This window comes from Mytilus californianus, unplaced genomic scaffold (genome assembly GCF_021869535.1).
Source record: "Mytilus californianus isolate M0D057914Y unplaced genomic scaffold, xbMytCali1.0.p SCAF_4, whole genome shotgun sequence".
Taxonomy (NCBI): domain Eukaryota; kingdom Metazoa; phylum Mollusca; class Bivalvia; order Mytilida; family Mytilidae; genus Mytilus; species Mytilus californianus.
In genome coordinates this window covers 39,465,339-39,492,510 of record NW_026262690.1, presented here as the reverse complement: position 1 = coordinate 39,492,510, position 27,172 = coordinate 39,465,339, and the positions used below count along the sequence as shown (strand labels likewise).

At 31.2% G+C, this 27,172-nt stretch overlaps 1 protein-coding gene and 1 long non-coding RNA gene across 2 annotated transcripts in view; both read right to left on the bottom strand.

Moving 5' to 3' along the window:
• Positions 1–1,347: 1,347 nt before the first annotated feature.
• LOC127738023 (uncharacterized) overlaps positions 1,348–27,172 on the bottom strand; it is a 160,279-nt gene continuing 134,454 nt past the window's right edge. Inside the window, exon 2 of the long non-coding RNA XR_007999918.1 lies at positions 1,348–4,885. This is a non-coding gene — a long non-coding RNA (uncharacterized LOC127738023). The remainder of the gene's footprint in view (positions 4,886–27,172) is intronic.
• On the bottom strand, positions 7,915–26,956 carry LOC127738013 (sperm axonemal maintenance protein CFAP97D1-like). The gene is made up of 5 exons (XM_052249022.1): positions 26,770–26,956; positions 18,682–18,762; positions 11,184–11,302; positions 10,793–10,976; positions 7,915–10,280 (listed from the first exon to the last, which is right to left on the bottom strand). Exons 1-5 carry the CDS (start codon positions 26,860–26,862, stop codon positions 10,128–10,130), a joined length of 630 nt encoding a protein of 209 aa, XP_052104982.1. The 5' UTR covers positions 26,863–26,956; the 3' UTR covers positions 7,915–10,127.

Below are 27,172 nucleotides of genomic sequence, written 5' to 3'. Positions count from 1 at the left end.
TGTAAACATCAACGACGTCATAGGCAGATTATCAATGAGAAAGTTTTGCTGAAGATCCTTAATTTATTATATACTGAGATTGTATAGAAATTCTTAATATTAGGATCTCAAAATAACAAAGCTCTGAAAATTGCCAGAAATGATCTGTATGCATTTCTCAGTAATCCACAAAATATTGTCATAATTGGTCAATTTCCAATGAACATCTGTTAGTTTTGATTTTTATTGAATGGAAACTAGATGGAAGTGTTGTGTTTCTATTATAAGAAAAATATCAATCTCTGTAGTATCAAAAGGTGTTTAAAAGAAGATATTTGCAGTTATTTTGTCTATACTTTTCTCAGTATGTATATTTTCTAATATTGTGGACAGAAATGTTTTCTGTATGTAGACTTTGCACCATTTGTGGTATCCTTTATTTCAATTTCAATGAGATATATCATTTTAGTCATCAAATTTTTGATTATTGAGTGAGAGGACATCATCTGCATAGTAGAACATGAAGTTTAAGGTTAATGCTTGTTTCTTTTTATTCTTCTTGAGAAGCCCTGAAAGACTGCCTTATATGAATAAAGAAAAAAGTCTTGAGAAGAGGAGCACATCTTGTTCTTATTAGAATACTGATTATCTGTCGAAAAACATGTCCCAGAAACAGAACACATTTGAGGATAATAAAAAAATCAATCTTGATAATATCAGTGTCAGAGAAATTTTGTTTGAAATGTTGTGTTTTTCCTAAAAAAAGATAATTGAATCAGAGTTGGTCTGCAACATTTTTTCAAGGAAGCTAGTCATAACAATCCTTCGTGTTTTTCGGTGCCTTCAACATATAGGTTCAATCTGTGGTTAAAGTTTTTTTTAGACATTCATAACTTTGTCAACAAAACTTCATAGAATTTTACAAAAATTGGACAGAAGCTTTTTTATGATCAATATCCAGAGCAAAATTTTCATTTTTTTTTTCTTCATTTTTCCATATTTTACTGATAAATGAATGGACTCAGTTTTTTTTTTATTTTGCAGTTTTTTTTTTATTTTGCAGCTAACATTAATAGTCTTAGTTTAAAGTATTTCAGACATCAATAACTTTGTCAAACATTCAAGGAACTTTTAGAAACTTGCATATAGGATCATAAGACAGTAGTATCCAGAGCAAAGTTTAGCAAATATTTTAATTGATTTACTGATAAAAGAACTTAGTTTTTTTGCACTTAACATTTGAATAGTCTGTGGTTAAAGAATTGTAAATCATAAACAGCTTTTTCAAACCTTCAGATATATATTTTTTTAATCTTTGCAAGAAGGTTTTTTTTTTTATGATTAAGAGATAATGTTTGAAGCAAAATGTTCAAATATTTTTTTTTTTTCATTTTTTACTGATAACTATAGATTGTGGATGGTTTTTCAAATGAGAGGGTGTTTCCTCAGCTACTAACTCCTTAGATGTGACAGAGAAACATCCTCCAGTTTGATAGACCATTGACAATCTGTTGATCTCTATTCTGCCTATGACGTCGTTGATGTTTACATTGACAACAGCACGTGAGCCCTTATTTTCTGACAATAATTTTTTATCTCAAGGGAGTAGCATGATAAGAAAAATTCTCACAAAAAAAGATCAAAGAGAAAATACACAAAATAGCAATAAATGGAATTTTTTATACATCTATAACTTTGTCAAAGCTTCGTGGGATGTTATGAAATGTGGACAAGCTTCTTCAAAATCTAGAAACAACATCTGAAAAAATTTCAGATTACAAAATAATTCAATTTTTACTGATTATTGGATTTTTATTTAGTCAGCATTATGCTGACAACAGAAATAGCAGATGAGACATGTGGTTCCACAGAACCCTTTACAAACTACTTATAAAAAAAAATTGAACAAATTCTTTCAATCGGTTAATATGTTAAGCTTCAATTGAGCTATACTTGTATCATCTTCGCTAGCCAAGGGTTACAATCCTCTCTCTGGATCGTAATCCTTGGCAAGCGAAGATGTACTTGTATGGGTAGATGTCAAATGTTTTTTTTTTTTTATGTTGCATGAGGAGAGGTTTCAAGTAATCTTACAAATCTTTTGAATATATTTAGTATCCACATCTGATTTGTACTGACCCTAGAATACATAGCTTAACAGATACTATGAAGTCCACCTTTGATGGCTGATAGATTTTAGTAATTTAAAAAAACATTCGAGCAATTCATTTGTTTGCAAGAACACATGTTTTTTTGGCATCTAGTAGAGTTAAGGAAAATCAATGCATTTCTTTTATGTTGTTGAGTGTTGTAGCATGACTGTATATTTTGCAAATAGAAAACAAAATAATTTCCTGAAAACTACTCAACCAAATTTGACAGAAAGGTTAATTTTAGAGGTATTCCCGTAACAGTGTGGACAACCGTAGTACATTTGTTGTTAATACTACTGAATCATTTACCTTTAACTTGTTTGTTGTCGGCTATCTATAACAATGATTTTACACTCACACAGTCTGACAGAGGCCCTTCAGTGGGGATTTAGATAACCACTTGTTACACATTTCAATACATAAAATGAAATTGTTGATCAAAACATAAAAAACGCAAGTAAAGAACGTTTAAGTATTCAATATTAATCAAAACACAAAGGTTATTCCTGTAATAGTTTTTGGAATTATTTGAGTCAGGAGTTGAGAACCTTTGGTGACCTTACAGTTTAAATTTCTATAATAAATTTGACGTGATAAGTGGGCGTTACAGAAGAACGTTCACCTAATTTAACCTGGTCAATTGGAGACTTGAGCGCGCCAAAAAATGGTCTCGTCCACACTGTTATGAAAACAATACTATGTGCACCTTCTGGTCCTTCATCATTTGATATGGATTTTGGTTCTATATGAAATTCAATAAAATCACCACTGTAATATATATATTCTTATCAACTAGAGTCGAGTAATTGTCCTATAATGTACAGGATAGATAAAGACAACATTATATTGCCCCGTAACATTACCATAAAGTCAGCCTTAGACCTTGAAAATCTAGATTTTTTTCTCCCTTTATTGTCGAGCCTACGACTTTTGTCGAATAAGCGAGACATAGCGATCCTACATTCCATTGTCGTTGTCGGCAGCGTCCACAAATATTTACTCTGTGGTTAAAGTTTTTGAAATTTTAATAACTTTCTTAAATCATCCTGGATTTCTACCAAACTTGGACAGAACCTTGTTTATGATCATAAGATAATCTTCAAAAGTAAATTTTGTAAAAAAAAAATTCCATTTTTTCCGTATTTTACTTATAAATGGACTTAGTTTTTTCTGCCAGGAAACATTACATTCACTCTGTGGTTAAAGTTTTTGAAATTTTAATAACTTTCTTCAACTATCCTGGATTTGTACCAAACTTGGAAAGAAGCTTGTTTATGATCATAAGATAGTATCCAGAAGTAAATTTTGTAAAAAAAAAATTACATTTTTTTGTATTTTACTTATAAATGGACTTAGTTTTTCTGCCAGTTAACATTACATTCACTCTGTGGTTTAAGTTTTTGAAATTTTAACAACTTTCTTAAACTATCCTGGATTTCTACCAAACTTGGAAAGAAGCTTGTTTATGATCATAAGATAGTATCCAGAAGTAAATTTTGTAAAAAAAAAATTACATTTTTTTGTATTTTACTTATAAATGGACTTAGTTTTTCTGCCAGTTAACATTACATTCACTCTGTGGTTAAAGTTTTTAAAATTTTAACAACTTTCTTAAACTATCTTGGATTTGTACCAAACTTGGAAAGAAGCTTGTTTATGATCATAAGATAGTATTCAGAAGGAAATTTTGTTAAAATTTTGTTCCATTTTTTCTGTATTTTACTTATAAATGGACTTAGTTTTTCTTCCAGTTAACATTACATACAGTCTGCAGTTTAAGTTTTTAAAACATTTATTAGATTCATAAACTATCCTGGATTTTTACCAAACTTGGACAGAAGCTACTTACAATCAAAAGATAGTATAGAGAGGAATATTTTTATTAATTTTTTTCCTCATTTTTGTTGAGCCTGTGATTAACAGCAAGAGTAGGCCAGACACTGGGTTCCGTGGAACCCTTACAAATTTTTGATAAGGTGCACCAATGTTTATTTTTTATCACTTGACCAGATTAATCTGTATCATTTTTATAAGGTGATGAATTCCCAACTAGGGGTAAGACAGATAATCTCCATAGATGAAAAGTATTGTTTTTGTATCCTAACAGTTTCTTGTGATGTGTTTTTTAAATTTTAAAATTCCTGATGTACCTAGTACCACTCAATGAATTTCTTTGGCGGTAGAAAATTTGAAATATTGAATTTTCTGCTTTGCAGTTGACAGATGACCTGACTTTGGCTATAATGTTATAAATTCCTACAAATCAAATCTGAGTACCTTTCCAGTTGATTAATTTTTATTAGGGATGTCAACTCGGTGAAGATTTACTAATTGAGTACTCGTTGGATTTACCGAGCGATACTAGAGTACTCGCTTGGAAAAACATATTCTAAATGGAAACACAAAATTAAACCCAATTTATGGATTGTGGGGAGTTGTTTTATGGACGTAAAACCCTCAACATCAATACCTTGGACTAGATAATAGTCCCAGGAATTTTATACCATAATTAATAGCTCATTTACTACATGTACTGGCAATAATCTAATCAATTAATTAATAAATATCTATAGAAAATTGATTACTAAAACAACAGTATTTGGGAATCGTAAAGAAACACATTTATGATCAACAAAGCGGTGATGATTAGGACTTTAACCATTATCTGAGGGTCAACACAGGGTGCAACAAATTTGTTCTTATTTAGTATTATCTTGTCAACTTTTTCTGGGACAATTCAATTTTTTTACCACCTTGTTTACGTAACTAACTGATGAAAATATTTGCTCCGGCGGTACAGAGGTCACCTCGGTAGAATGACTAGGACACGATTTGCTTAAAGTGCAGGCCTTGGAAAGGTGCTCTTGTTCATAGCGCATTAAACGCAAGCATTCGAGCATATTATTATTTTGATTGATATTTAATCTCGAGGGAGGCTCTCTTAATAAATAAAAAAAATCTTTATGAAGGCAACAACATTCTAACCAAAAAAATAAAGACGATTAGTCGAGTATCATTTTGGTATTCGATACTCGGTACTACCGAGCGATACTCAAGTACTCATTGACATCCCTAATTTTTATAGTTATGTTATTTGTACTAAAAAAAATCAAGAGTCAAGTTTTCTTATAAGGATTTAACAGAAATACTATGCTGATTTTTTTTGTATGTACTGATCTTAATATAAATTACAGATCAACTTTGAGTTTCTTCCTAGTTGATAATTTTTTATTTTATCACTTGGACTTGTAAAATTTTGAAAGTTTATGATTTTTTTTCCCCAATTTTCAATTTGTATAAATACCAGCCCATTTATTTTTCTTAATCAACATGCTGTATGAATTTTAGAAAAAATTAAGAGTTTTGTTATGGTTGATGAATTTCACACAGAATCAATATAAAAACAATATGTGGTATGATTGCCAATGCCACAACCAGAGACCTAAGGATGAGGATGAAACAACATTAGGGCACTGGATTACCTTCAGATCTGAGAAAAACCAATTTCGTATTATAAGCTATAAATAACCCTGACATGACAAATTGTGAAACAATTCAAAAGAAAGCCAGCAGCCTAATTTAAGCCCATTAGAGTTATAAACAAAAATGATGCCATGTCCTGTCATGCACTCGTAATTCAAAGTATCGGATAACAGGGCGTTGGTGTCTGACAGGCCTAGAAAAGGCTCACACATTACAACTCATTAATGATAACATGCTGACTAAATATGAAATCATCCTGTTTAGCCATACTTGAGATAACTGTGTAGCCAAATTTTAAGTTCATTCAACATATAATTTTTTTTATATGAAATAAGGAGTTGTGGTTTGATTGTCACTATGACCAACTATCTACCAAAGATCAAATGATGTAGATGTTAGCAACTATACAGCCTTCAAGAATTACAGGCTTCTGTTTTGAGACGGACACAAAAACAATGTGGCAGGGTCAAACATGTTTATGGATGCCTTCCTTAACCTGGGACTGTGTTGTAACAGCACAACATAAGAACAATCATCAGATCCATACAAAACACAAAAAACAACTCACAAAAACAATAAAGACACAGAGTACCAATCTAAGAATACTCGCAGTTACTGAAAGCTAGTTCCAAGCCAATAAAAACTAATAAATAAAAGAAGAGAGTTTCAATGTCCCCCGTGTTGCACATATTTTATCTATCCAAGGGCAAAAAATGAAAAAAAAATAGAACTTTTCACAAATATCTTAGAGAAATGCAGGCTTTCAGATAGCATATACAATGAATTTTCCATTTAATTAATATTTCCAAGGGGCATAACTCTTTTAAAAATATTTGATCTGCACTGATTTTCGAACTGGTCCAAGTCATTGCTGATATATATTTGATAAAAATCTTGAAAGAATTGTACACAAGAGTGCTAACAAGATGTCCTCTGCAATGTGTCATGCTGGGGACAAAATAACATGTATCCAAGACAAAATAACATGTATCCAAGACAAAATATCAATCAGTACACATCCCATGGAAAAATACAAAGTATTTGCATACAAAATGTAGATTCTGGACATATCCAAAGAGTACTCACATATTACAACTAATCACTGTTATGCTGTTGATTAAATATAAAGTCATTCTGTTTAGTATTACCAGAGAAAGGTGTGACAAAAATGCTTGTTCTACGAACAGACAGACTAGGTGAATGCAATATATAGCTCCCACTTTTAGAGTGGGTATAATATCAAGCAAGAAATCAATGATATTCTGCAAACTCTTTTATAGATAGTTCTCCATTAGTTACTTCTATGTAGTCATCTTTTAAAGGCAAAATTGCAGAGAGTGTTTGCTCCTGTTGACTAAATTTTAGGATGTTTTTGCCCTTTGAGCTTCAAACAAAGTTCATGAAAATTATTTTTTCCTTCCCTTGTTGATGCTAGTGAATATAATGACCTGGTTTTTTTTTTATTTAGAATATAATATATTCTGACATGTATTTAAATAAGAAGCTACAGATCAAATACAAGTTTCTTTCCTGTCCATCAATTTTTCACAAAAAATGGGTCCTGATGTAACTCAGATGTACTTTCAGAATGCTTGTTACAAAGGATGGATACACATATCCTTTGTTTTTCTATTTATTTTTTTGTTGTACAAATACCAGGCATTCACCGTCAATATGACTGTCTGTCTGGTCTTGTAAATACTTTGTACTTTGACCTATAATTGTTTACTTTTTACACATTGTGACTTGGATGGATAGTAGTCTCATTGGCACTCAGACCACATCTTCTTATTTATACTTTGACAGGTACGATTTTTGCTAGATTAATATCAGCAAATTCATGGACGAGCTTGAAAATCAGTGCTCGTCAATTATTTTTAACAGAACTTATATATAATGTCCTTTTTAAATGTAATTGCTTTGTAAGCACTCTCACACCTGATCTTTTTCAGATTTTTGTGCAATTTATTATATAAATTTTAAGGAAAATTATTGAATTTTAAGCAATCTCATGCCTACATTTTTTAAAAGATAATTAAAATGTTAAAAAGAACCAAACAAAATTATATCAGAGTTATTACCCTTTGACAGATAAAATTTATGCATCACCAGGGATATTAGAACACTATTCTTTTATTTACATTAGTATTTCATTCAACCCATGATCCCATGACTAATACAAAAGATGAATTATCTTGTTGCTTGATTTGAACTGACATTATGCAAGGTTATTTTTTAAAGATAAATACCAAATTTACTCTATCAAAATGGCAATGAAAAATACAAAAAATGAGGAAAATACATGTAGAAAATGTGTTTTTATTAAAATTTATAAAGACAAACATGAAAGAATAAAACACAGATATGGATTGATAAACATAGGCTACAGCATTGCATACCAGCTGAATGTTTTTAATTTTATACTTTATTCATTCCATGTCTTTGTAGTACTTCCCAATATATATGATTACACATGAAAAATAAATATTCTGAAAGACGAAAGTTCATAATAATATACATAGGAAAGATTACAAAAATTTCTTATTTTATGTTCTATTTCTTCATAATCAAAATTCCAAATATGAGTTGTGAACAAAGCTTAATGGTTTCAAACAATATGTTCATCTGTATTGGCAGTATTCTACACCCTCGAGTTGTTACAGGTATTAAAACATCATACAGTTGACAATATCACGATACATATTACTGAGTATCGGACATGTCGTACAATGAAGATAGACACAAATAATCTGTTATAACTGGAGAATGATATGTATAATTATAAATATGTCATTATATTTTGTAAAAAATTACTGAGTTAATACTTATTTCCACAATATAAATTTATTTTTATTTTTGCACAAAGATAATTTGAAGAGAAAAATGTACTCACAAAAAAATCTTTCTTTTATGGCTAGGGTTAGTTTATCACAATTGCGAGTCAATGACATACTATAATATATTAACAATATTCAATCAAATATATTTAGAATAAAAAAGGTATAAAAAAGTCAAAATTTCATATTTTTTTCATATTTCCCAAAGACAATGTCAGAGTCTAAATATTATTTTATTTTTTTATGTATAAGTGTTTAAAAAGTATAACTATTGTCAAATTCTACAAATTCTGAAACCTGTGATAATATTATATACTTTTTGTTTAAAACTTTGTTCAACCTATCATTTTCCATAGGAAACTGCATGTACTATAAAGTCATGAATATATCAAGTCATTTTCACTTAATGTATCTTTAAACATTTTCCTGTTTTTGACAATTATTTTGTACTTTTGATATTTGGTACATGTTAAACTTTTTGAGTTAATTCATTTTTTTTTACTATGCATGAACAAATAAAGACAGTATATTAACGCCCTAAGCTTGTGTATAAAATCTTGCTTATAATTTAAGATATATAATATATTATCTATCATAATAAAATAGTGTAAAAATAACATAAGACAAATAGAAATACCTTTTTTGCTTAAAATTAAGCAGTTTGATTTACAATAAACTAACAAATTAATAAACTAAAGCATCAATAAATATGAGCAAAGATGACAACAATATCACAGCACAAAAATAATACTAATTTAGTATACAACATAAAGTTCAGATAAATACAAATACAAACTTTAAACAGATGGTAAAAAAGTTAGTTACTTTGGTCATTTTCATTTTAATAGCAATCTACCTTCCAAACACCAAGACCACATTTTAATACTTTGGTAAAAAGCAAAAACAAAATCAGAAAATCTGCTTCTTAGGCACTTTTCAAATTGTTCCAATAAAGCATTGATTTTATCTTTGGTATAAAGATCAAAATTGATCACTAACATGAAATTTTGGATATTGTAATAGAGATTTTTGAGACAATGATTGTTGAAAATATCTTTTGTAGAGAATTAAAACAATTAAAAAAAAATATTTAAACTACGTTTATTTAATATAAACTTGATTAAAACAGTTAGTCACTTGTATAAATTTATCATGATACAATTGGAGACTATCTATTTCCTTTTTTTACATTAAGCGCTCTATTTATTCCAATTATTTAAGAGCATTAGATATGATGAAGTATTTCTACACTTTTGCTAATATATACATCTATTTACCCTGGTGCTATTTTAATATTACAGTGTAGTCTATCCCTGCAAATCCATATAATGAGCTTAATATATGATTTATGAAAATTTCATTTCCAGATGTTTTCATCCATTAATGATCTATTTCTATTCACACACAATTTACATGTAACAAACCAGCTTTTAGAAATTTCAGAATATCATAAATAATTTATACAAGTAATGAGTAAGTTGAACATTTTACTATTATAAATTCTTAAATCATTAAAACATGAAATTTAATGTAACCATATATGGTTAAAGACAGCTCAACTGAAGTCAGTGCCGTATCAGTTGACACAACTTAGAATACTTTATGAAAAATAACATGCCATCATTCATTCATCCATTCAATTAATGTCAATTTACATTCATGTCAATACACTCTCTCATGCTTTTGTTTTTTGTTCTTCATTTTCATCTACTACTTTTGTTGATCCTGCTGAACCAGGTCTGGAATCTTCTTTTTCTTTTTCCTTTTCGTTTGTGTCAACTGTTGACTTTTCTTTCTTTTTACCTTTTTTCTGTACATTTGTATCCTCCTGGTAATGGAAAATTTAAAATAAGAAAACATTTCATCACTCAAGGACATCATTCATATTTATACAAAAATATAAGAGAAAAATTTTACAACAACCTTTCTCTACTAAAACTTTTCACCAGTTGATCACTTTGAAGTAATGAATTCAAATTACAAACAACTTTATAAAAAATCAAGCCCATTCATATTGTAAAAGGGAAAGACTATTTGGAAAAATTAATACTACAGGTGCTTGCTTTTTGTTTAAACTTAAATAAAAGTGCATCAAGTTTTTCATGGAACTATTTATAATATTAGTTTTCATCATTACGACAACACACTGTTTTGTTACTTTTCCCCTTTGATATAAGTGTATACCATGTCCAGAATAATTTTAAGCTGTTCCTACCTTGTCTGCTTACAAGTATGTAACAGACTTACACACTATCAAATCATGAAAACTTTTTGTGAAATTGGACCCTGTTTAAGATTGTTATTTAATGTTCTAATGTAACTCTTGACACACTTTCTTACCTTCATTAACCACCAATTTTTAGGAAAATGAGAAATGTTATCCATGAATTTCTGATCATCTTCCCATTGTCTAGCCCATGAATCTGCACTGTATTCTGGTTTCCTTTGGGTAATTCTACCTAATATTGACTGGTTCTCTCTCGTCAATCGTAAGAGTTCTCGTTGACGTTTTTCTCTATTTAAACTGTAAAAAAAAGCAGATGGATATGTAATTTTCATTTACATTAATAATCAGATAAAAGGTGCATATCTCATTATATCTCATAAAATATAATATTTTATAATACATGCACACTAAAATGAATAGTATCCAACTTACTAAATGACAATATTTTAATAAATGTTTTGAAAACATATAGTGATACAATTATAAGGCTTAAATGAATCTCACCTTCTATATTCATAATTATTTCTATTATCAACTCTTCCTCTAGTTCTCATTATATAGGACATTTTTTCTAGTAAAATTCTATTATCTCTTTCTATTGTGGCTAGTCTTTCCTCTTCTAACTGAAAAAAAGAAAATTACATATTTCAATCATTTTAGTAAAATATAAATTCAACATAGTTTTTATTATTTATTTAATCACTTATATGATTATATTACCTTTCTTTCTTTCCGATTTCTCTGTTGATAAATTTAGAAATTATTAAGAAACAAGGGTTCCAACTCTTCAAGTATTCAAGTATTTCTACATCATTGGCTCTCAAATTTTTAGGTTGGAGCATTCCTGATGAAGATGAATTACCAAATCTTTTCTGAAAATTTTCCAAAAACAGTTTTTCAACCATAAGTAAATAGTATTTCCATTGGCTCATTTAACAGATGATTTTGAACACTTATTTCCACAGATCAGAACAACATTTCCTTTGAAGTTTGTCTTCCGTTTGTATTAGTATTATTATTATTCATATATGAACAGAAATATAAAGTAATCATAATAAACTATATATGCTGAAGGTAGAACTGGCTGTGTCAAAAAATTCAAATCAAAAGAGTAATAAGATAGCAGAGTCTCCTAAATGGACACAAAAAAACATATACATGCACATATAATATGAGAATAAATTTTATCTTTTTTACAAATTGAAATATCATCTTTTAAACTTTCAACATACTAAAACTCTAAATCCTGTGGTCAAACATTCAAATATCCATACAAGCAGATTGAGTAGTCCCCTACATTTAATTTAATCAGTTAAATAATAGCATGATAGTTTTCTTGAAAATACTGTGTCTATATATATTTGTACCAAGACATTAAAAGGTCACGGCTGGTCATGTATTAAGCACTTTCACAAAAATCACAGGCTTATAAAATGATTTGCAAGCACATCTACCCATCCATCCATTGGTTTGCCTGTTACTCTTTTTGATGGCATGCGATACATACCCCTTCCCCGATTGATTGATTGTTGGTTGAATAATGTCCATCCCCCTTTCCAGTAATGGGTGGAGATCAATAAGTAAAATACACATTTTGTATTATATTCTTATACACATTTCAATTTATATATCATATTATTTGGTCAGAAATAAGTATGGATTAGCATGTAAAGAGAAATGAATAGTCTTAATACATATTTCATTCCAGCACATCTGAGGTGGAGTGGCAGGAATTTCTTCTGACAGTGCCAAAACTTAGCTCTTGCTTGTATTGGCTTGACTAAGTGTTTTTAATTGTATCTTTGATCATACTTTATTCTAGCATTATATTGTCTCACAACTGTATAAACCAAAAATCCTAAACAAACAAACACAAACAGTGGTTGGTACAGTTTAATCTGGTGTGGTGTAACTTACTCCTGTCATTTTGTTACCAAAATGATTTAAATTGTGTATTAATTGAAAAAAAAAACTTTTTTTGTAATTTAATGGCATTAATTATACATATATACCAACAGAAAGTTTACTTTAAACAATGTATGTCTTAATACTGTTTAAAGAGTGTTTAAAATAATGAAATGTTATATCAAAACATTTGTATCAGGTAACTAGGTAAAGAAATTCAATGTAAAGATCGACAGTGTATACCTTATACTTAGTTCCTCTACAGAATTAATGACCATTTCATTACCTTTTCAAATGAAAATTTAAAACCCCAATTTTTCAACTTTAAACACAGTGTGTATTGTACTTAAAATTTATCAATAAATATAGTGCGCAATAATCATTTCAAGTATTTACTTATTTAAGACAGTTTTGTGAGAGCAAGTCATAATATATATACCATTTTACTTTTGTATTCAAACTTAAATCTCAATCAAACTATACTCAACTGTCTAGTGAATAATTTTTGAAAGCAATTGGCAATTTAAAATTTTCAATGCATCCTTTTAATAAACCATCAACTGTTATAATAAAATGAGCACTAATGGCATAAAAATCTATATATATTCAACTAATGTATGGACATTTAAGTAACTTTTTACAGTCTGATACATATTGACTGGAATCATACAGGTTCTATGCAATATTTTTTTCTATAAACAGGTCCGGTATTTCTACAGTTTGAGCTTATATATCTTAATTGGGCTATATTTACTCCTTTGAGCTATAAAATGTTATCTCACTTTGACACTTTCAAATAAAATTTTCAATTTCTGCAATAGTAAACTTGGAGGTGCAATCTAAAGCTTTACATGTATAATAAAGAAACATATCTGAATATTTCTGTGTACAAAATTTTAACTTAATCATGGTTTTTTACGTGATGTTTTTCATAATAAAAGTAAAAATTTATTCCAAAATTATATTCAACAGTGCTTCTCCATAATCACAGTCTGCAAAGTATAAAGAATGCCAAGGAAGATATGTGTTATAGCCTGATAGAGATATATAATCCAGATCAAGGTTTATCAGCTGTAACCTAAAAAAATGTTCAACTCAGAAACCACACAAACTAAAAAGAATAAGGGGACATAACTCATAATATTTTGAATTTGTGTGAAAACTATTTTAATTTGACTAATTTAAACAAAACATATCATATACATTCGGACATAAATGTAAAAATATTGAATTACTGGTTGATTAAAGGGTACATTATCTGTCTTATATTAATTAAATATCATTTCCCATCAAGCATGATCAAATACTGATTATCAGTTTTATCAAGCAAAGAGAGCATTTTTGAAGTTGCTTTAATATCCGATATTGATATTGATCACAACATGAAGCATTGACAATGAATTTCCTATCACCATGCAGGTAAAGGTATTCTCTGGATAGATTCAACCATGTATTCAAACTTCTGTAATCACATTTAAATAACCATGCTCAGCTATTGACTTCATATAATACCCCCTATTGATGAATGATGAATTCCATCTTTTAGGAAGCAATATATATAGAGAACACTACGTAGGGAGGCTAAATCAATAGCTGAATAAATATTTTATACAGATGCAAAAAAATATATGATAAATGCAGGAAGAGAAGACTATTCATGTTAACACCAACAAATCCATAGGCAAATTTCTATCACAAAGTGGGTCTCAAAATGGGATTTTGGGTACAGGCATTAAGCTGGGATTTAAAAAAAAAAAATCCTCTATTGAAGTCTTGTGAAAATCACAATTACCCATTTATATATTTCATGACAAAATCATAACCCATTCATATATTTCTAAGTTATCAACAACGGATTACAAGTAAACTATATATGAAGAAAATTTTTGCTGATATTGGTTAGCATATATGAACTTGCAGAAACACAATGAACATAAAACCATCTGTTGTTTCTTATTTTTTCATATAGAATTCAGTCTGAAGGGAAACGGTCTATACACAAAATTTTCAAATAAAAAAAAGTTAAAATTTAAAGCCTTGGCATTTTGATTACATTACATCTAAAAAAAATCATAAATGCAATCTTCAATGCAAAATCTGCAATATCAGTAAGGACTTGTAAAGAGAACAACAAGAAAAGCTCTGGCAACAAAACAACACAACCAATACAAGTCCATGTATCATAAAACAAAAATAAAACCAGTCCAAATTCCTAAAAATTCAATGCTTCTAAATAGTACAGGCAGTACTGACAATCATCACAAGCCAGGTGGTGTAGATGAATTAATTACAGTTCTAGCTTTCACATAAAACTTTGTCTTTTATGTAATTTCCAAGTTTATGTATTTAAAAGGCCTGCCTAATTAAATGTTAATTATATATGTATATATATATATAAAGCTTGGGTTAAATGTTTGAATTTTTTTATCATACAGTTAGATCATACCTTAAATTAAACAAACTTGAGACTATAAATACTTTTAAGACATAAGAAAAAGGGTATGTAGTTTTATATGCCCACTTTAACTAGCTCTTCTTTAGAAATGCCTTACCACTTCAGTAATAACTTATTCATCAAAGACTTCAACCATTCACATGATAATAAATGTCCTGTATGAACTTATAAATCTTTATACTTACAAAGGTGGCTTATTTTATGGCCATTTTAAAAAGATAGGTCAATTTTAATTTTCTTAAATTGAAAATGTTTTAGAAGGAATTCATATATTTTTAAAACAAAATAAGTATTTGTTCATTGAAATGGAATAATTTGTATAGAATTATCGACTAATATCAATCAATATATTAGGATATTGGTGATTTTAATAACAAAAACACCAAGCGATACTTTGATAATTTACAGAATTTACTCAAGTGATGTTCCCAGATACCAAGATAAGAAAGGGAGTATATATCCACAGGCATATTTCTATAATTTCTTTTGTTTTGGTAAGACCTTATCAAAAATAATAAAATATAGATTCTCATTTACTTAAATATTACCCTTTAGCATTCTAGTTTACTGGTTTCTTTGATGGTTTGAACATTCATTTTTTTTAATATATATCTATATGACAAAAAGTTTATACAAAAACACTAAAATATATTTTGAAGACATAGAATTTGGTATAAGTAAAAAAATAAAAATAATATAATCTAAACCAATGATGTGTCCTTATTTGTAGTTTTGTGACATAGAGGACAGTGCTTAATGTTAGGTTGAAGTATATAAATTTGTGAGTAAAACACCGAACTGGATAATTATTGAAGGTAAACTTGTATCACATGGTGAAAGATGTGTGTCAAAATACTGATAACTTGTACAAAAACCCTGTACAAATTATAAAAAGAAATGGTAATTTCATATTGGGCTTGTTTTTTTAATTCATAAGAATTAATTCTACAATTCAAATATAAAAAAGAAGATGTGGTATGATTGCCAATGAGACAACTCTCCAAAAGAGACCAAATGACACATAAATTAACAACTATAGGTCACCGTACGGCCTTCAACAATGAGCAAAGCACATACCGCACAGTCAGCTATAAAAGGCCCCGAAATGACAATGTAAAACAATTCAAACGAGAAAACTAACGGCCTAATTTATGTACAGAAAATGAACGAAAAACAAATATGTAACACATAAACAAACGACAACCACTGAATTACAGGCTCTTGACTTGGGACAGGCACATACATACGGAATGTGGCGGGGTTTAACATGCTAGCAGGATCCCAACCCTCCCCCTAATCTGGGACAGTGGTGTAACAGTACAACATAAGAACGAACTATAAAAATCAGTTGAAAGATGCTTAACTCATCAGATGGATAAAAATACAAATACTACATTCAAATACAAGTGGACGTGGCCAGGTACTTGTACATCCAAACAACAAAAAGACACTAAGTACAGATCTGAGAGTACTCGCAGTTACTAACAGCTAGTTCAAAGCCACTAACAACTAATAAAAAAAATCATGCATCTAAGATTAAATTATCAATCCGTACACATCCAACATCCAATGGATTTATAGTGTAAAGACGTCATAAACAGTCAGAGAAAAACATGACCTTGTGCAATGCCAAGATACAGGTATCGACAGATTGTAGATCCATGATTGTGTATATGTATAAAACAATAATATTTAGTTTGCTTTTAAGTATATTTGTAGTATATTTTATGTAACCATTTTCTTTAAGTGACATGTTTATGGCCCAATTAACACCTTTGATGATCGTTAATCTGTTGATGATTTGATCTTGGGTTAATTAGTGTCATCACTTCTGATTACACCTGTGCAACAATTAAAATATTAACTTTGCAATTTCCTTGCAAGTCAATTTGTAAGCAAAGATGAATCAGTCTAAAAGCAGTTATTCAATCAAACAAGAGTTCACACACTGTAAAGTCTCGCCTGCTTTACTGACCATTGATTTTATTTTGAAAATCTTAAGAATAAAGGTTTAACTTTAAAAGCATCACAGAAACTCAGGTCAGATAAATGCTGTCAGACAGACATATACACCTAACAATTTTTTTATAAACAAAATATATTTGACCTTTTGCTTATGATAATTGAAAAACAGACCAAACAACAAAAAACTTAACATTAACCTATGAACCATGAAAATGAGATCAAGGTCAGATGATACCTGCCAGACAGACATATACACCTTACAATCATTCCATACATCAAATATAGTTGACCTATTGCTTATAGTACTTGAAAAACAGACCAAAACACAAATTTTAACATTGACCAATGAACCATGAAAATGAGGTCAAGGACATTGGACATATGACAGACTGAAACATCGTAACATAAGGTATCTGCATACAAGATATGAAGATCCAGGTCTTCTACCTTCTGCAATATAAAGCTTTATATAAATAGTTTACGTCGACACGGGATAGTAATACCTATGTCTCGCATACTGCGACTTTTGTCGCAGGCTAGACAAAAATTGAAGAATGTTGAGTAATGAAAGATGAATAAGTAAGTGAAAATGAAAACCTTATTTTGCAATGTCCCACAAATCATTACAAAACAACATATGGTTATTTTAAAGAATCTTTGTTTCTGATGGCTTCAAATTCTTCACTCGTTTTTTTCCAAAAAGCTAAAATCAATGAATTTAAGAACCCACGAACATGTAACTTTTGCTTAAACCACAAAAAATTGATACTGACGAATAAAACTTCTTTTTAAAAAATCATATGTCAGAAATTATCTATACCTTACATTTCATTTTTATTTCATAGATGTTTAAATATATTGATTAACTAACAGAATTGAAAACTCCAATCAAAGATGAAAAAGCTCATTATTCACAGCTTAAAACATCTTTTAAAACTGAATTTTCAGCTGATTTGCTTTCTATAGGATTATATTATATATACAGCAAGAAAATAAATTAAGTGAAATCACTATCAGTTATCAATATGGATTAAAATATTCAGCTTAAATCAATTTTAAGGCTTATATCTGTAGTTCGTACTATAGAAAAAACAACATAAATCTTTAGCATAAAATTAATAATGCAAACAAAATCCTTCAACATGATAAATAACAAGAAATGTATGTGGCGTGAATCAATTAAAAGTTTTATAATGAAAAGTCTAAACTACAAGTACATTCTTGTAATCTGTTTCCCATTATATCAATTACAGCAGAAAATTACAGCATGGTTCAGTTGGTTTCAGACATAATCATAATTTTGCAAGTTAAAAGCAACGAATTACTTGTGAATTTTCCAAAAAAAAGGGATGACTTGTGAAAACTTGAAATTGCTTGTATTAACATGCAGGGTTTGGAGTAATGTGTAGTTTATTCATTTTCGAAATTGCATTTCATATAATTTTGGCTGGTAATTTACATTTAAATTAAATAATGCATACTTCGTAATGCAAAAATTAATGTTCAACTTTTAAAGTTTTTTGGAACGTTTTCTACAGAAATAACTTCAGTTTGAGTTTCAGTTCTGGAGTCTTACAAAGTTTTGATGTATCATCTTATTAATATGAAGTAACAAAATTACCAATTTTTGTTTAGTGATCAAACTGGTACATTATTTTCTATTTCCTTTGTACATACCTGAAGCTTTTTAAGTTTCAAATGAAGATGCATATATGTTGGTGGAGCTCTTGTGTCAACCATTGGTTTTGCTGTATAAACCTAAAAACAATATGTAAATTAGAATAAGCTTGGTGAGAATATTACATTCATTTACAGTTTATAAGTAATTTACATCACCTATAGTGAAATTTACAAATAAAACTAGATATGGACAATGCCCCCCCTTTCTGCTCTGCCACATGCATGAGTATAGTTCCACATATTTTAGATTTGACAAACAGTGATGTTGGCATACAACTTGAAATTGTAACTCTTGTCTGTAAGACACAAATGATGCTCCTGCCTGACTAAAAAAATGACCAAGTCCAACTACCTGTCATTTTCAGAATATTTGAAAAAAAATCAAAATCCTGTGGCCATGCACACCTTCATTATGTGTATGAACATCCTACAAAATATTAAAGTTATACCTCCAAAACTGTAGGAGGAGACAGCCGGACAAACAATTTATCCTAATCCGGACGGACAGACAGACAGGGGTAAATTAATATGCCCCTCAACATTTTTGTTGGGGAGGCATAAAAACATGAAGTGAATTACATTTTGTGATTATTTCATGTCAATTTAAAAAAGAACAAACATGGAAGAGCATGATTTATTTTAAAGTTGTGATTGGCTTTAAACTACCGTTCAGTAACTGCAAGTACTCTTAGATTTTAGATTGTGCTTTGCATCCATTGCTTTATGTTAGTTTTTTTTTTTTAGCTTTGTAACAATCTATTGAGAGTTTAGCCATTTGTAAATGATTTTTATGGTACAGTTTGTTCTTATGTTGTGTCGTTACACCACTGTCTCAGTTTAAGGGGGAGCGCTCAAAAACATATCAAACCCAGCTATGTTCTTTAAGAGCCTGTCCAAAGCCAGGAGCCGATAATTCAGTGGTTGTTGTTGGTTCATGTCTGTCATATTCATTCTATGTAAGTTGTATGGTAAGGCCTTTAGTTTTCTTGTTTGGTATTATTTCACATTTTTCTTGTTGGGCTTTTTATGGCTGACAATACCGTATGAGTTTTTCTCACTATTAAAGGCTGTATGTACGGTGACCTAAAATTGCTAATATCCACATCATTTGAACTCTGGCAGATAGTTGTCTTATTGACAATCATACCACATCTCCTTATTTTTATATTAGCAAATGAGTTGTCATAACTGTTACAAAAATAATAAACCCACAAAAAGGGAAAAAAATAACATATAATGTTCTGGTTCAACTGAAATACTTGGTCAATTAAGGTTCATCATAACCTTTTGGCTGATATGGCCATATTTACACCACAAATTTTACTCTGAGTACAGACAAACCTGTGCACCTTGAAAAGTTTTAAGGCATGGCAGGAACTAGATAATTAAATTTTAAATGCATTTTATGTTTCAGAAAATTATAAACTTTTCTGGATTTTGCTATTCATTTTGTTTTTCATGAACCTGCAGAAGATACCAAAATAAACTAAGTTGGGAAAGAGGTTTGAGAAGATCCCTTCAAATAATAAATGTTGTGAGTAGTGATTTAAATTGACAATAGACATCTGCAAACAATAGGTGATTCAAACTATGAAACTGAGTGGACGTATCAAATGAAACTCATGTGTGTTTATTTTGATATCTTCTGCAGACTGGAAAAAATGCATATCAAAATCCTGGTAATTTTTAATTTTCTGAAAGATAGACTTTATTGTTGGTGATGGTAGTGCATCGCAGGGTAATGATATGCGTCTAGTGTATGGGACTGTCCTATGGATGTCTTATGGATGTCTTATGCCGCTGGCTAGCAATATTTTTTGCGAAAAGAAAGCCGAGTGAGTAAGTCTTTCCTGCCAGTACATAGCCTCTGCATTATCAAGACTTCAGCAGTAGCCTCCCCGCGGTAGCACACGGAAACTGATTGCATAGATCAGGCGAATCTGTTGGGGATCTCGGAGCAGCAAGGGCCCCAGAAATGCAGTGTGTAGGCCCATTGGTATGTGGACATGCCCTAGCACTCATTAACCTTGCCCCAACTATGGGTGAAATAGTCGGCCAGGAGAGGGTCGCAGCCAGGTTACAGCAATTTTCCTAAGAGAAGAAAACTCTAAAATCAAAATCAACGGGTAGATCACACTCGTAAGCCTTGGAAGGCATCTATCTATTGGAAGGAAAACCATAAACAAATAACCCTGGTCCACCAGGTTGGAGGTTGAGCTAGGGGGTAATCTCCCCTACTCATAAAACAGCATCTGATTACGGAAACAAGGATTAGAAAAAATTTACCTCGTCTCGTAACATCAGAATACCAGCAGAATTCTGCGCATATGAATGGGACTAGTGAAAGCCAACAGGAAGCTAGTCACACGAAAAGTATCCTGAATGCGAGAACCAAACTTAAACTGGGCTTTTGGAATGTCCGTACCATGTACGAGACGGGAAAACAAGCTCAAGTGTTAAGAGAAATGAAGGAAAACAAGCTGCACATACTAGGTATAAGTGAATGCAGATGGACAGGGTTTGGAAAAAACTTGACAAATACAGGAGATACAATCATATACTCTGGTAGAAAAGATGACAAACACCAGGGAGGAGTTGCCATCATCCTCAACAAATCAGCATCTAAATCACTCATTGAGTACAATCCAGTCAATGAAAGAATAATAACAGCAAGACTAAATACAAAACCTATAAAGACATCAATCATCCAAGTCTATTCCCCAACAAATGAAGCTGATAAAGAAATAAAGATGGAATTCTACGAAATGCTCCAAGCTGAGATAGAGAAAATCCCCAAAAAAGACCTAACAATCATCATGGGAGATTTTAATGCTAAAGTGGGACAGGATAACAGTGGTTTTGAGAGAATAATGGGGAAACATGGCTGTGGAATCATGAACGAAAACGGAGAACATCTAGTAGACTTCTGTGGACTGAACAATCTTGTAATAGGTGGAACATTGTTCCGACACAAGGAGGTCCATAAGCTGACTTGGGTATCACCTGGAGGCAGAGATAAAAATCAGGTAGACCACATAGCAATTAACGGTAAATGGAGGAGATCCTTACAAGATGTGAGAGTAAGGCGAGGCGCTGATGTAGGAAGTGACCATCATCTTGTCACAGCAAACATCAAACTCAAACTTATGAGAGCATCAGAACCTTGCAGGGTACAGAGATTTGACACAGGAAAACTCAGACACATGAAAACCAACCATGACTTCAAATTAGAACTGAAGAACCGCTTTCAACTATTAGAACAACGTAAAAGTAACAACATGGAAGAAAGTGAAACAGTAGATGAGCAATGGCTAGAAGTTGAAGATCTGTTTAAAAAGACCAGCGAAAAAATCTTGGGTTTCAAACGCCAAAAACACAAGGAATGGATCAAACCAGAGACATGGAATCTGATTGACAACAGAAAAGAGCTAAAGAAAAAGATATGTAACACTCACTCTGATAGACTAAAAGATAGACTAATGGGTCAATACTCCAACTGCAATAAGGAAGTTAAGAAAGCCACTAGAAAAGATAAAAAAGAGTTCATCGAAGGAATGGCTCTAGAGGCTGAAAAAGCTGCTTCAGAGCAAAGAATGGGCGACCTTTATCAAATTACAAAGAAACTTTGTGGCCACAAAAGAAACACCAACATGCCAGTAAAAGACAAACAGGGTAATCTAATAACATCTGAAAGAGAACAAGAGAGTAGATGGAATGAACATTTCAAAGAAGTACTAAATAGGCCAGAACCAGAAACAACAGCAAACATACCCATCGCAGAACACGACCTTGAAGTAAACATAGAAATTCCATCAAAATCAGAGATTATCAGAGCAGTAAAGAGCCTTAAAAACAATAAAGCCCCCGGAAATGATAAGCTATCAGCAGAACTATTCAAGTCAGATCCAGCCTTAACAGCAAACATTCTGCACACACCATTCAAAAATATTTGGCAAAATATCAAAATACCTAAAAACTGGTCAGAAGGTAACATCATAAGACTGGCTAAGAAAGGCGATCTCACAAACTGTAATAACTGGAGAGGAATCACCTTATTACCAATCCCAAGTAAAATTTTCAGCAAAATATTAATAGATAGAATTAAAACAGCATTTGACAACAAACTCAGAAAAGAACAGGCAGGCTTTAGAAAAGGAAAGAGTTGTTGTGACCACATATTTGTGCTACGAAACATTATAGAACAGTGCACAGAATGGCAGAGGCAACTGATAATAAACTTTATAGACTTTGAAAAAGCCTTTGACAGCATACACAGAGAAAGCTTATGGAAGATCTTACGAAGCTATGGAATACCCGCTAAAATGGTACAACTTATCAAAATGTTTTATACAGAATTCAGATGCACTGTAGGAACTTCATCAGACATTCAGTTTTCTAGTAAAATCGGGAGTTAGACAAGGCTGTGTTATGTCTTCCCTTCTATTCATAATAGTTGTCGATTGGGTAATGAAATCCACCATAAGCATTAACAACACAGGCATCAGGTGGGCTCTCTTTAACTACCTAGAAGATCTGGACTATGCAGATGATCTGGCCTTACTGTCACATCTAGAAACACACATGCAAGACAAAACCACTAAGTTACAAAAGAATGCAAGTATGATTGGATTGAATATCAACATCAAGAAATCAGAAGTCATGCCTCTTAACATCTCAGAGCCTCCTGTAATAGATTTAAACGGGACACACCTGGATTGCACTTCATCTTTCACCTACTTGGGCAGCATAGTAACATCTGAAGGAGGAGCAGACAAAGACATCAGAGCCAGAATAGGAAAAGCAAGAACTGAATTTTTAAAACTAAGTCACATCTGGAAGTCAAGCAACATCAGTAAGAACACCAAAATAAGACTATATAACAGTTGTGTACTAGCAGTGCTGCTATATGGGGCTGAATGCTGGAGAATGACAGAAAAAGACATCAACAAGCTCTCCAGTTTTCACAACGGTTGCCTTAGAAAGATCTTAAGGATATTCTGGCCACGTAAGATCACCAACAAAGACCTCCATGAAACAACAGGATCCAACAGCATGGAGACCTTATTGACGCAAAAAAGATGGAGATGGATTGGCCATGTTCTTAGAAGACCAGCAGAGGACTTGACCAGAGTTGCCCTAAGATGGACACCTGAGGGGAAAAGAAAGAAAGGACGCCCCAAAACAACTTGGAGAAGAACAGTTGAAGCTGAAATGAAAGAACATGGAATCAGCTGGGGCGAAATAGAAAAGAAAGCACAGAACAGAGATGAGTGGAAAGATCTAGTCCTTGCCCTATGTGCCTCCGGGCATAATAAGGACTAGGTAGGTAGGTATATATCTAGGTCCTGCCATGCCTTAAAACTTTCCTAGATGCATCAGTTTGTATGTACTCATAGTAGATTTTATGGTGTAAACATGGCCATATTTTTCAATTCCTTTTGATGAACCTTTATAATAAAATACATAATCTCTTATTTGTACAGAATTCCAGAATGCAGAGAGATACTGAAAATAATTTTGTACAAATGCAGTCAATAATAGATTGTCAGCAACCAGTATATTTTATTTTTTGCAGCAAGTTAATGTTAACTTAAACACTTCAGGAACAAAAACAAAAGTTTAGAACCGTGTTGTAAATATCAATATTATCATACATGTATATGTAATGAAAATTAAAAAAAGTGTAATTCTGATTAAATGATATTTAAAAAGTAAATTATCCAACATGGTTGACATTGCAAGTATGATCTTGTTCCAATAAATTTGATAAATTGGATATAATCATGATGTCAACATTTAGGTTCATTCTCCCCCAGTGAGATTGACATAAACAAAGCTCTATTTGTTAAATTAATTAAAAGTATTCAAATTATTTGGATGATTACACCTCTGAAAACAAACTGTTACTATTAAAGTTAATAAACTGTTTATAAATAAAGAATGGCAGCATTGTTTACTTTTTTGAGCAAGTGGAGTGATTTGAACAAAAGAACTTTTAAAATTTTTAATTGCAATTTTTTTCTAAAAAGTAAGTAAAAACTAGACAAAGTGATGCCACCTCACTCCACTCTGAAGTAACTGTATAACAAAGTCAATGTAGGACTTTCTTTAAGATATAATTGTGTCTGGGAGACACAAATGATGCCCCTGCAGATGCAAAGTGTTATTTTAAAACAAACAAAGTTGAGCATGTGAGCACATAGGTCTATGGTTCACTGTAGGAGGAGTTATCCGGAAACTCTATGAACCTCGTATGCAAGTATATACTCCAAAAATGACAAAGTTCAACTATCTCCCAAAAGAGCAAATATCTATAAAAATCAAAACCCTGACCACATGCACACCTTCAATATATGTACAAACAGCCAGCAAAGTGAAAACTTGTTAGTATTCAAACTGTAGGAGGAGTTATCTGGAACAGCTATATACCCATAATGGGAAGGACAGAAGGGGGTAAAACAATATGCCCCCAACTTTTAGTATTCATTCTCAGCAAAATTGATTTTGGGTTAGACTTATGTCAATTCAGCTGAAATATTCCGGAAATTAATCTATTTCTGCAAAAAAAAAAATGGACAATCTTCCTTACATGCATGTCTTCACAGTTAATTTGTATCTTCAAGATTCTGTTAATATTTATATTTTCTGAAAGCCTTTCTTCTGAAGTTTATCATATGATCAGTAAATTGACAGTAATGGAATAACACTGAATTTTTTGTTTGGTAAATTTACAGGGCAAAATAGGTCCTAAAATGTACCTTTTTCTTTAAGTAAAATTGCAGAATGATTTTATGAATTAATATAACTCATGCATGTAAAGGTGTATTGTTGGCTTGTAAAACTGTAAAACGTACAAATTAAACCTGTCTGGCAATTAAAATTATGGTGTAAAAATACTCAACTATTTATAGTAGAAGAATTTTATATTTTCAAATGTTTGATGAGCAGATTTTTTGTCAAATATTTCATTAAGCAACATTTTAACCATGTTTCATGGAAGTAGGCCTAGGGTCAGCTTTGATTTCTTTAACTTTTGTGATAGACCAGGATTTTTAAAATAAATTACAAAAATGTATATGAATAAAAGAATATACAGCAAACATGTTTAACCCTGCCACATTCTGTATGTGCCTGTCCCAAGTCAGGAGCCTGTTATTTCAGTGGTTTTCGTTTGTTGCTGTAAATCAGATTTGTTTTTCATTTATTGTTTTGTACATAAATCAGGCTGTTAGTTTTTTCCTTTGTATTATGTTTAACATTTGTCATTTTGGGGCCAGTGTTATAGCTTACTATGCGGTATGATTTTAACTCATTGTTCAAGGTTGTACAGTGACCTACATGTATAGTTGTTGATGTCTATATCAATTGGTCTCTGGTGGAGAGTTCTCTCATTGGCAATCATACCACATCTTTTTATTTTTATATGTATGGTGCATTTGTTTGCACCTGTCCTAAGTCAGGAATCTGATGTTCAGTAGTTGTCGTTTGTTGATGTGGTTCATAAGTGTTTCTCGTTTTTTATATAGATTAGACCGTTGGTTTTCCCGTTTGAATGGTTTTACACTAGTAATTTTTGGGGCCCTTTATAGCTTACTGTTTGGTGTGAGCCAAGGCTCTGTGTTGAAGACCGTACTGTGACCTATAATAGTTTACTTTTATAAATTTGACTTGGATGGAGAGTTGTCTCATTGGCACTCATACCACATCTTCTTAATTATATCTATGTATAGATACAAAGACATCAATGAGAATGCAACAAAGGAACATAATTTTAAAAGGTATCTAAAAAGGTCAATATTCAGTCAACAATAAAGACAAGTTTCTTATCAGCAGTAAATTCATAGAAATGTGGCTGTACAATGTATATAACAACTTTACAACTTTTTGACTAAATTGTCTTGATATATAAATTATGCGGAATCCCCTCGGTGTATATTCTCCCATTATTCAGTACATATCACAAAATTTGGTTCATGTCGGTAAAAAGGACAAAGCAGTACGTAGTGTACTCAGTGTAATTAGACTAGTTTTTTACTTCCAGATGGCGTAACCTATAAGAACTGTTCATATAGCTTGAAAGTTTACCTTTTGTCTGTGTTCATTGTAGTAGGTATCATCCCATTTCTTTTGAAGAAGCCTATTATGAGTAGGTAAAATTGAGTTATAACTCCGATGCATCTTGCTTCTGTTTACAATCCACACTACTGTTTCACAGTGACACTATTTCCCTGTCACTATTGTTCAATGTGCTAACCACGTGATCAAGCTAAAATCTCCATAACAACAATGAAAATGGAGAAGTTTCGTATTTATTCGCATTTTGTCGATTAATATCTACTAATTATATGAAAAAAATAATTGGGATTTGCATAACATTTAATTTTAATTCAAATCTTTATAAGAATAACAATTAACTGGATTTGGTTTTAAGGACATGTGTCACTGTCGTCAAGATGCTTAAAATAAGGGAAGTAACTTTATTTCCAAA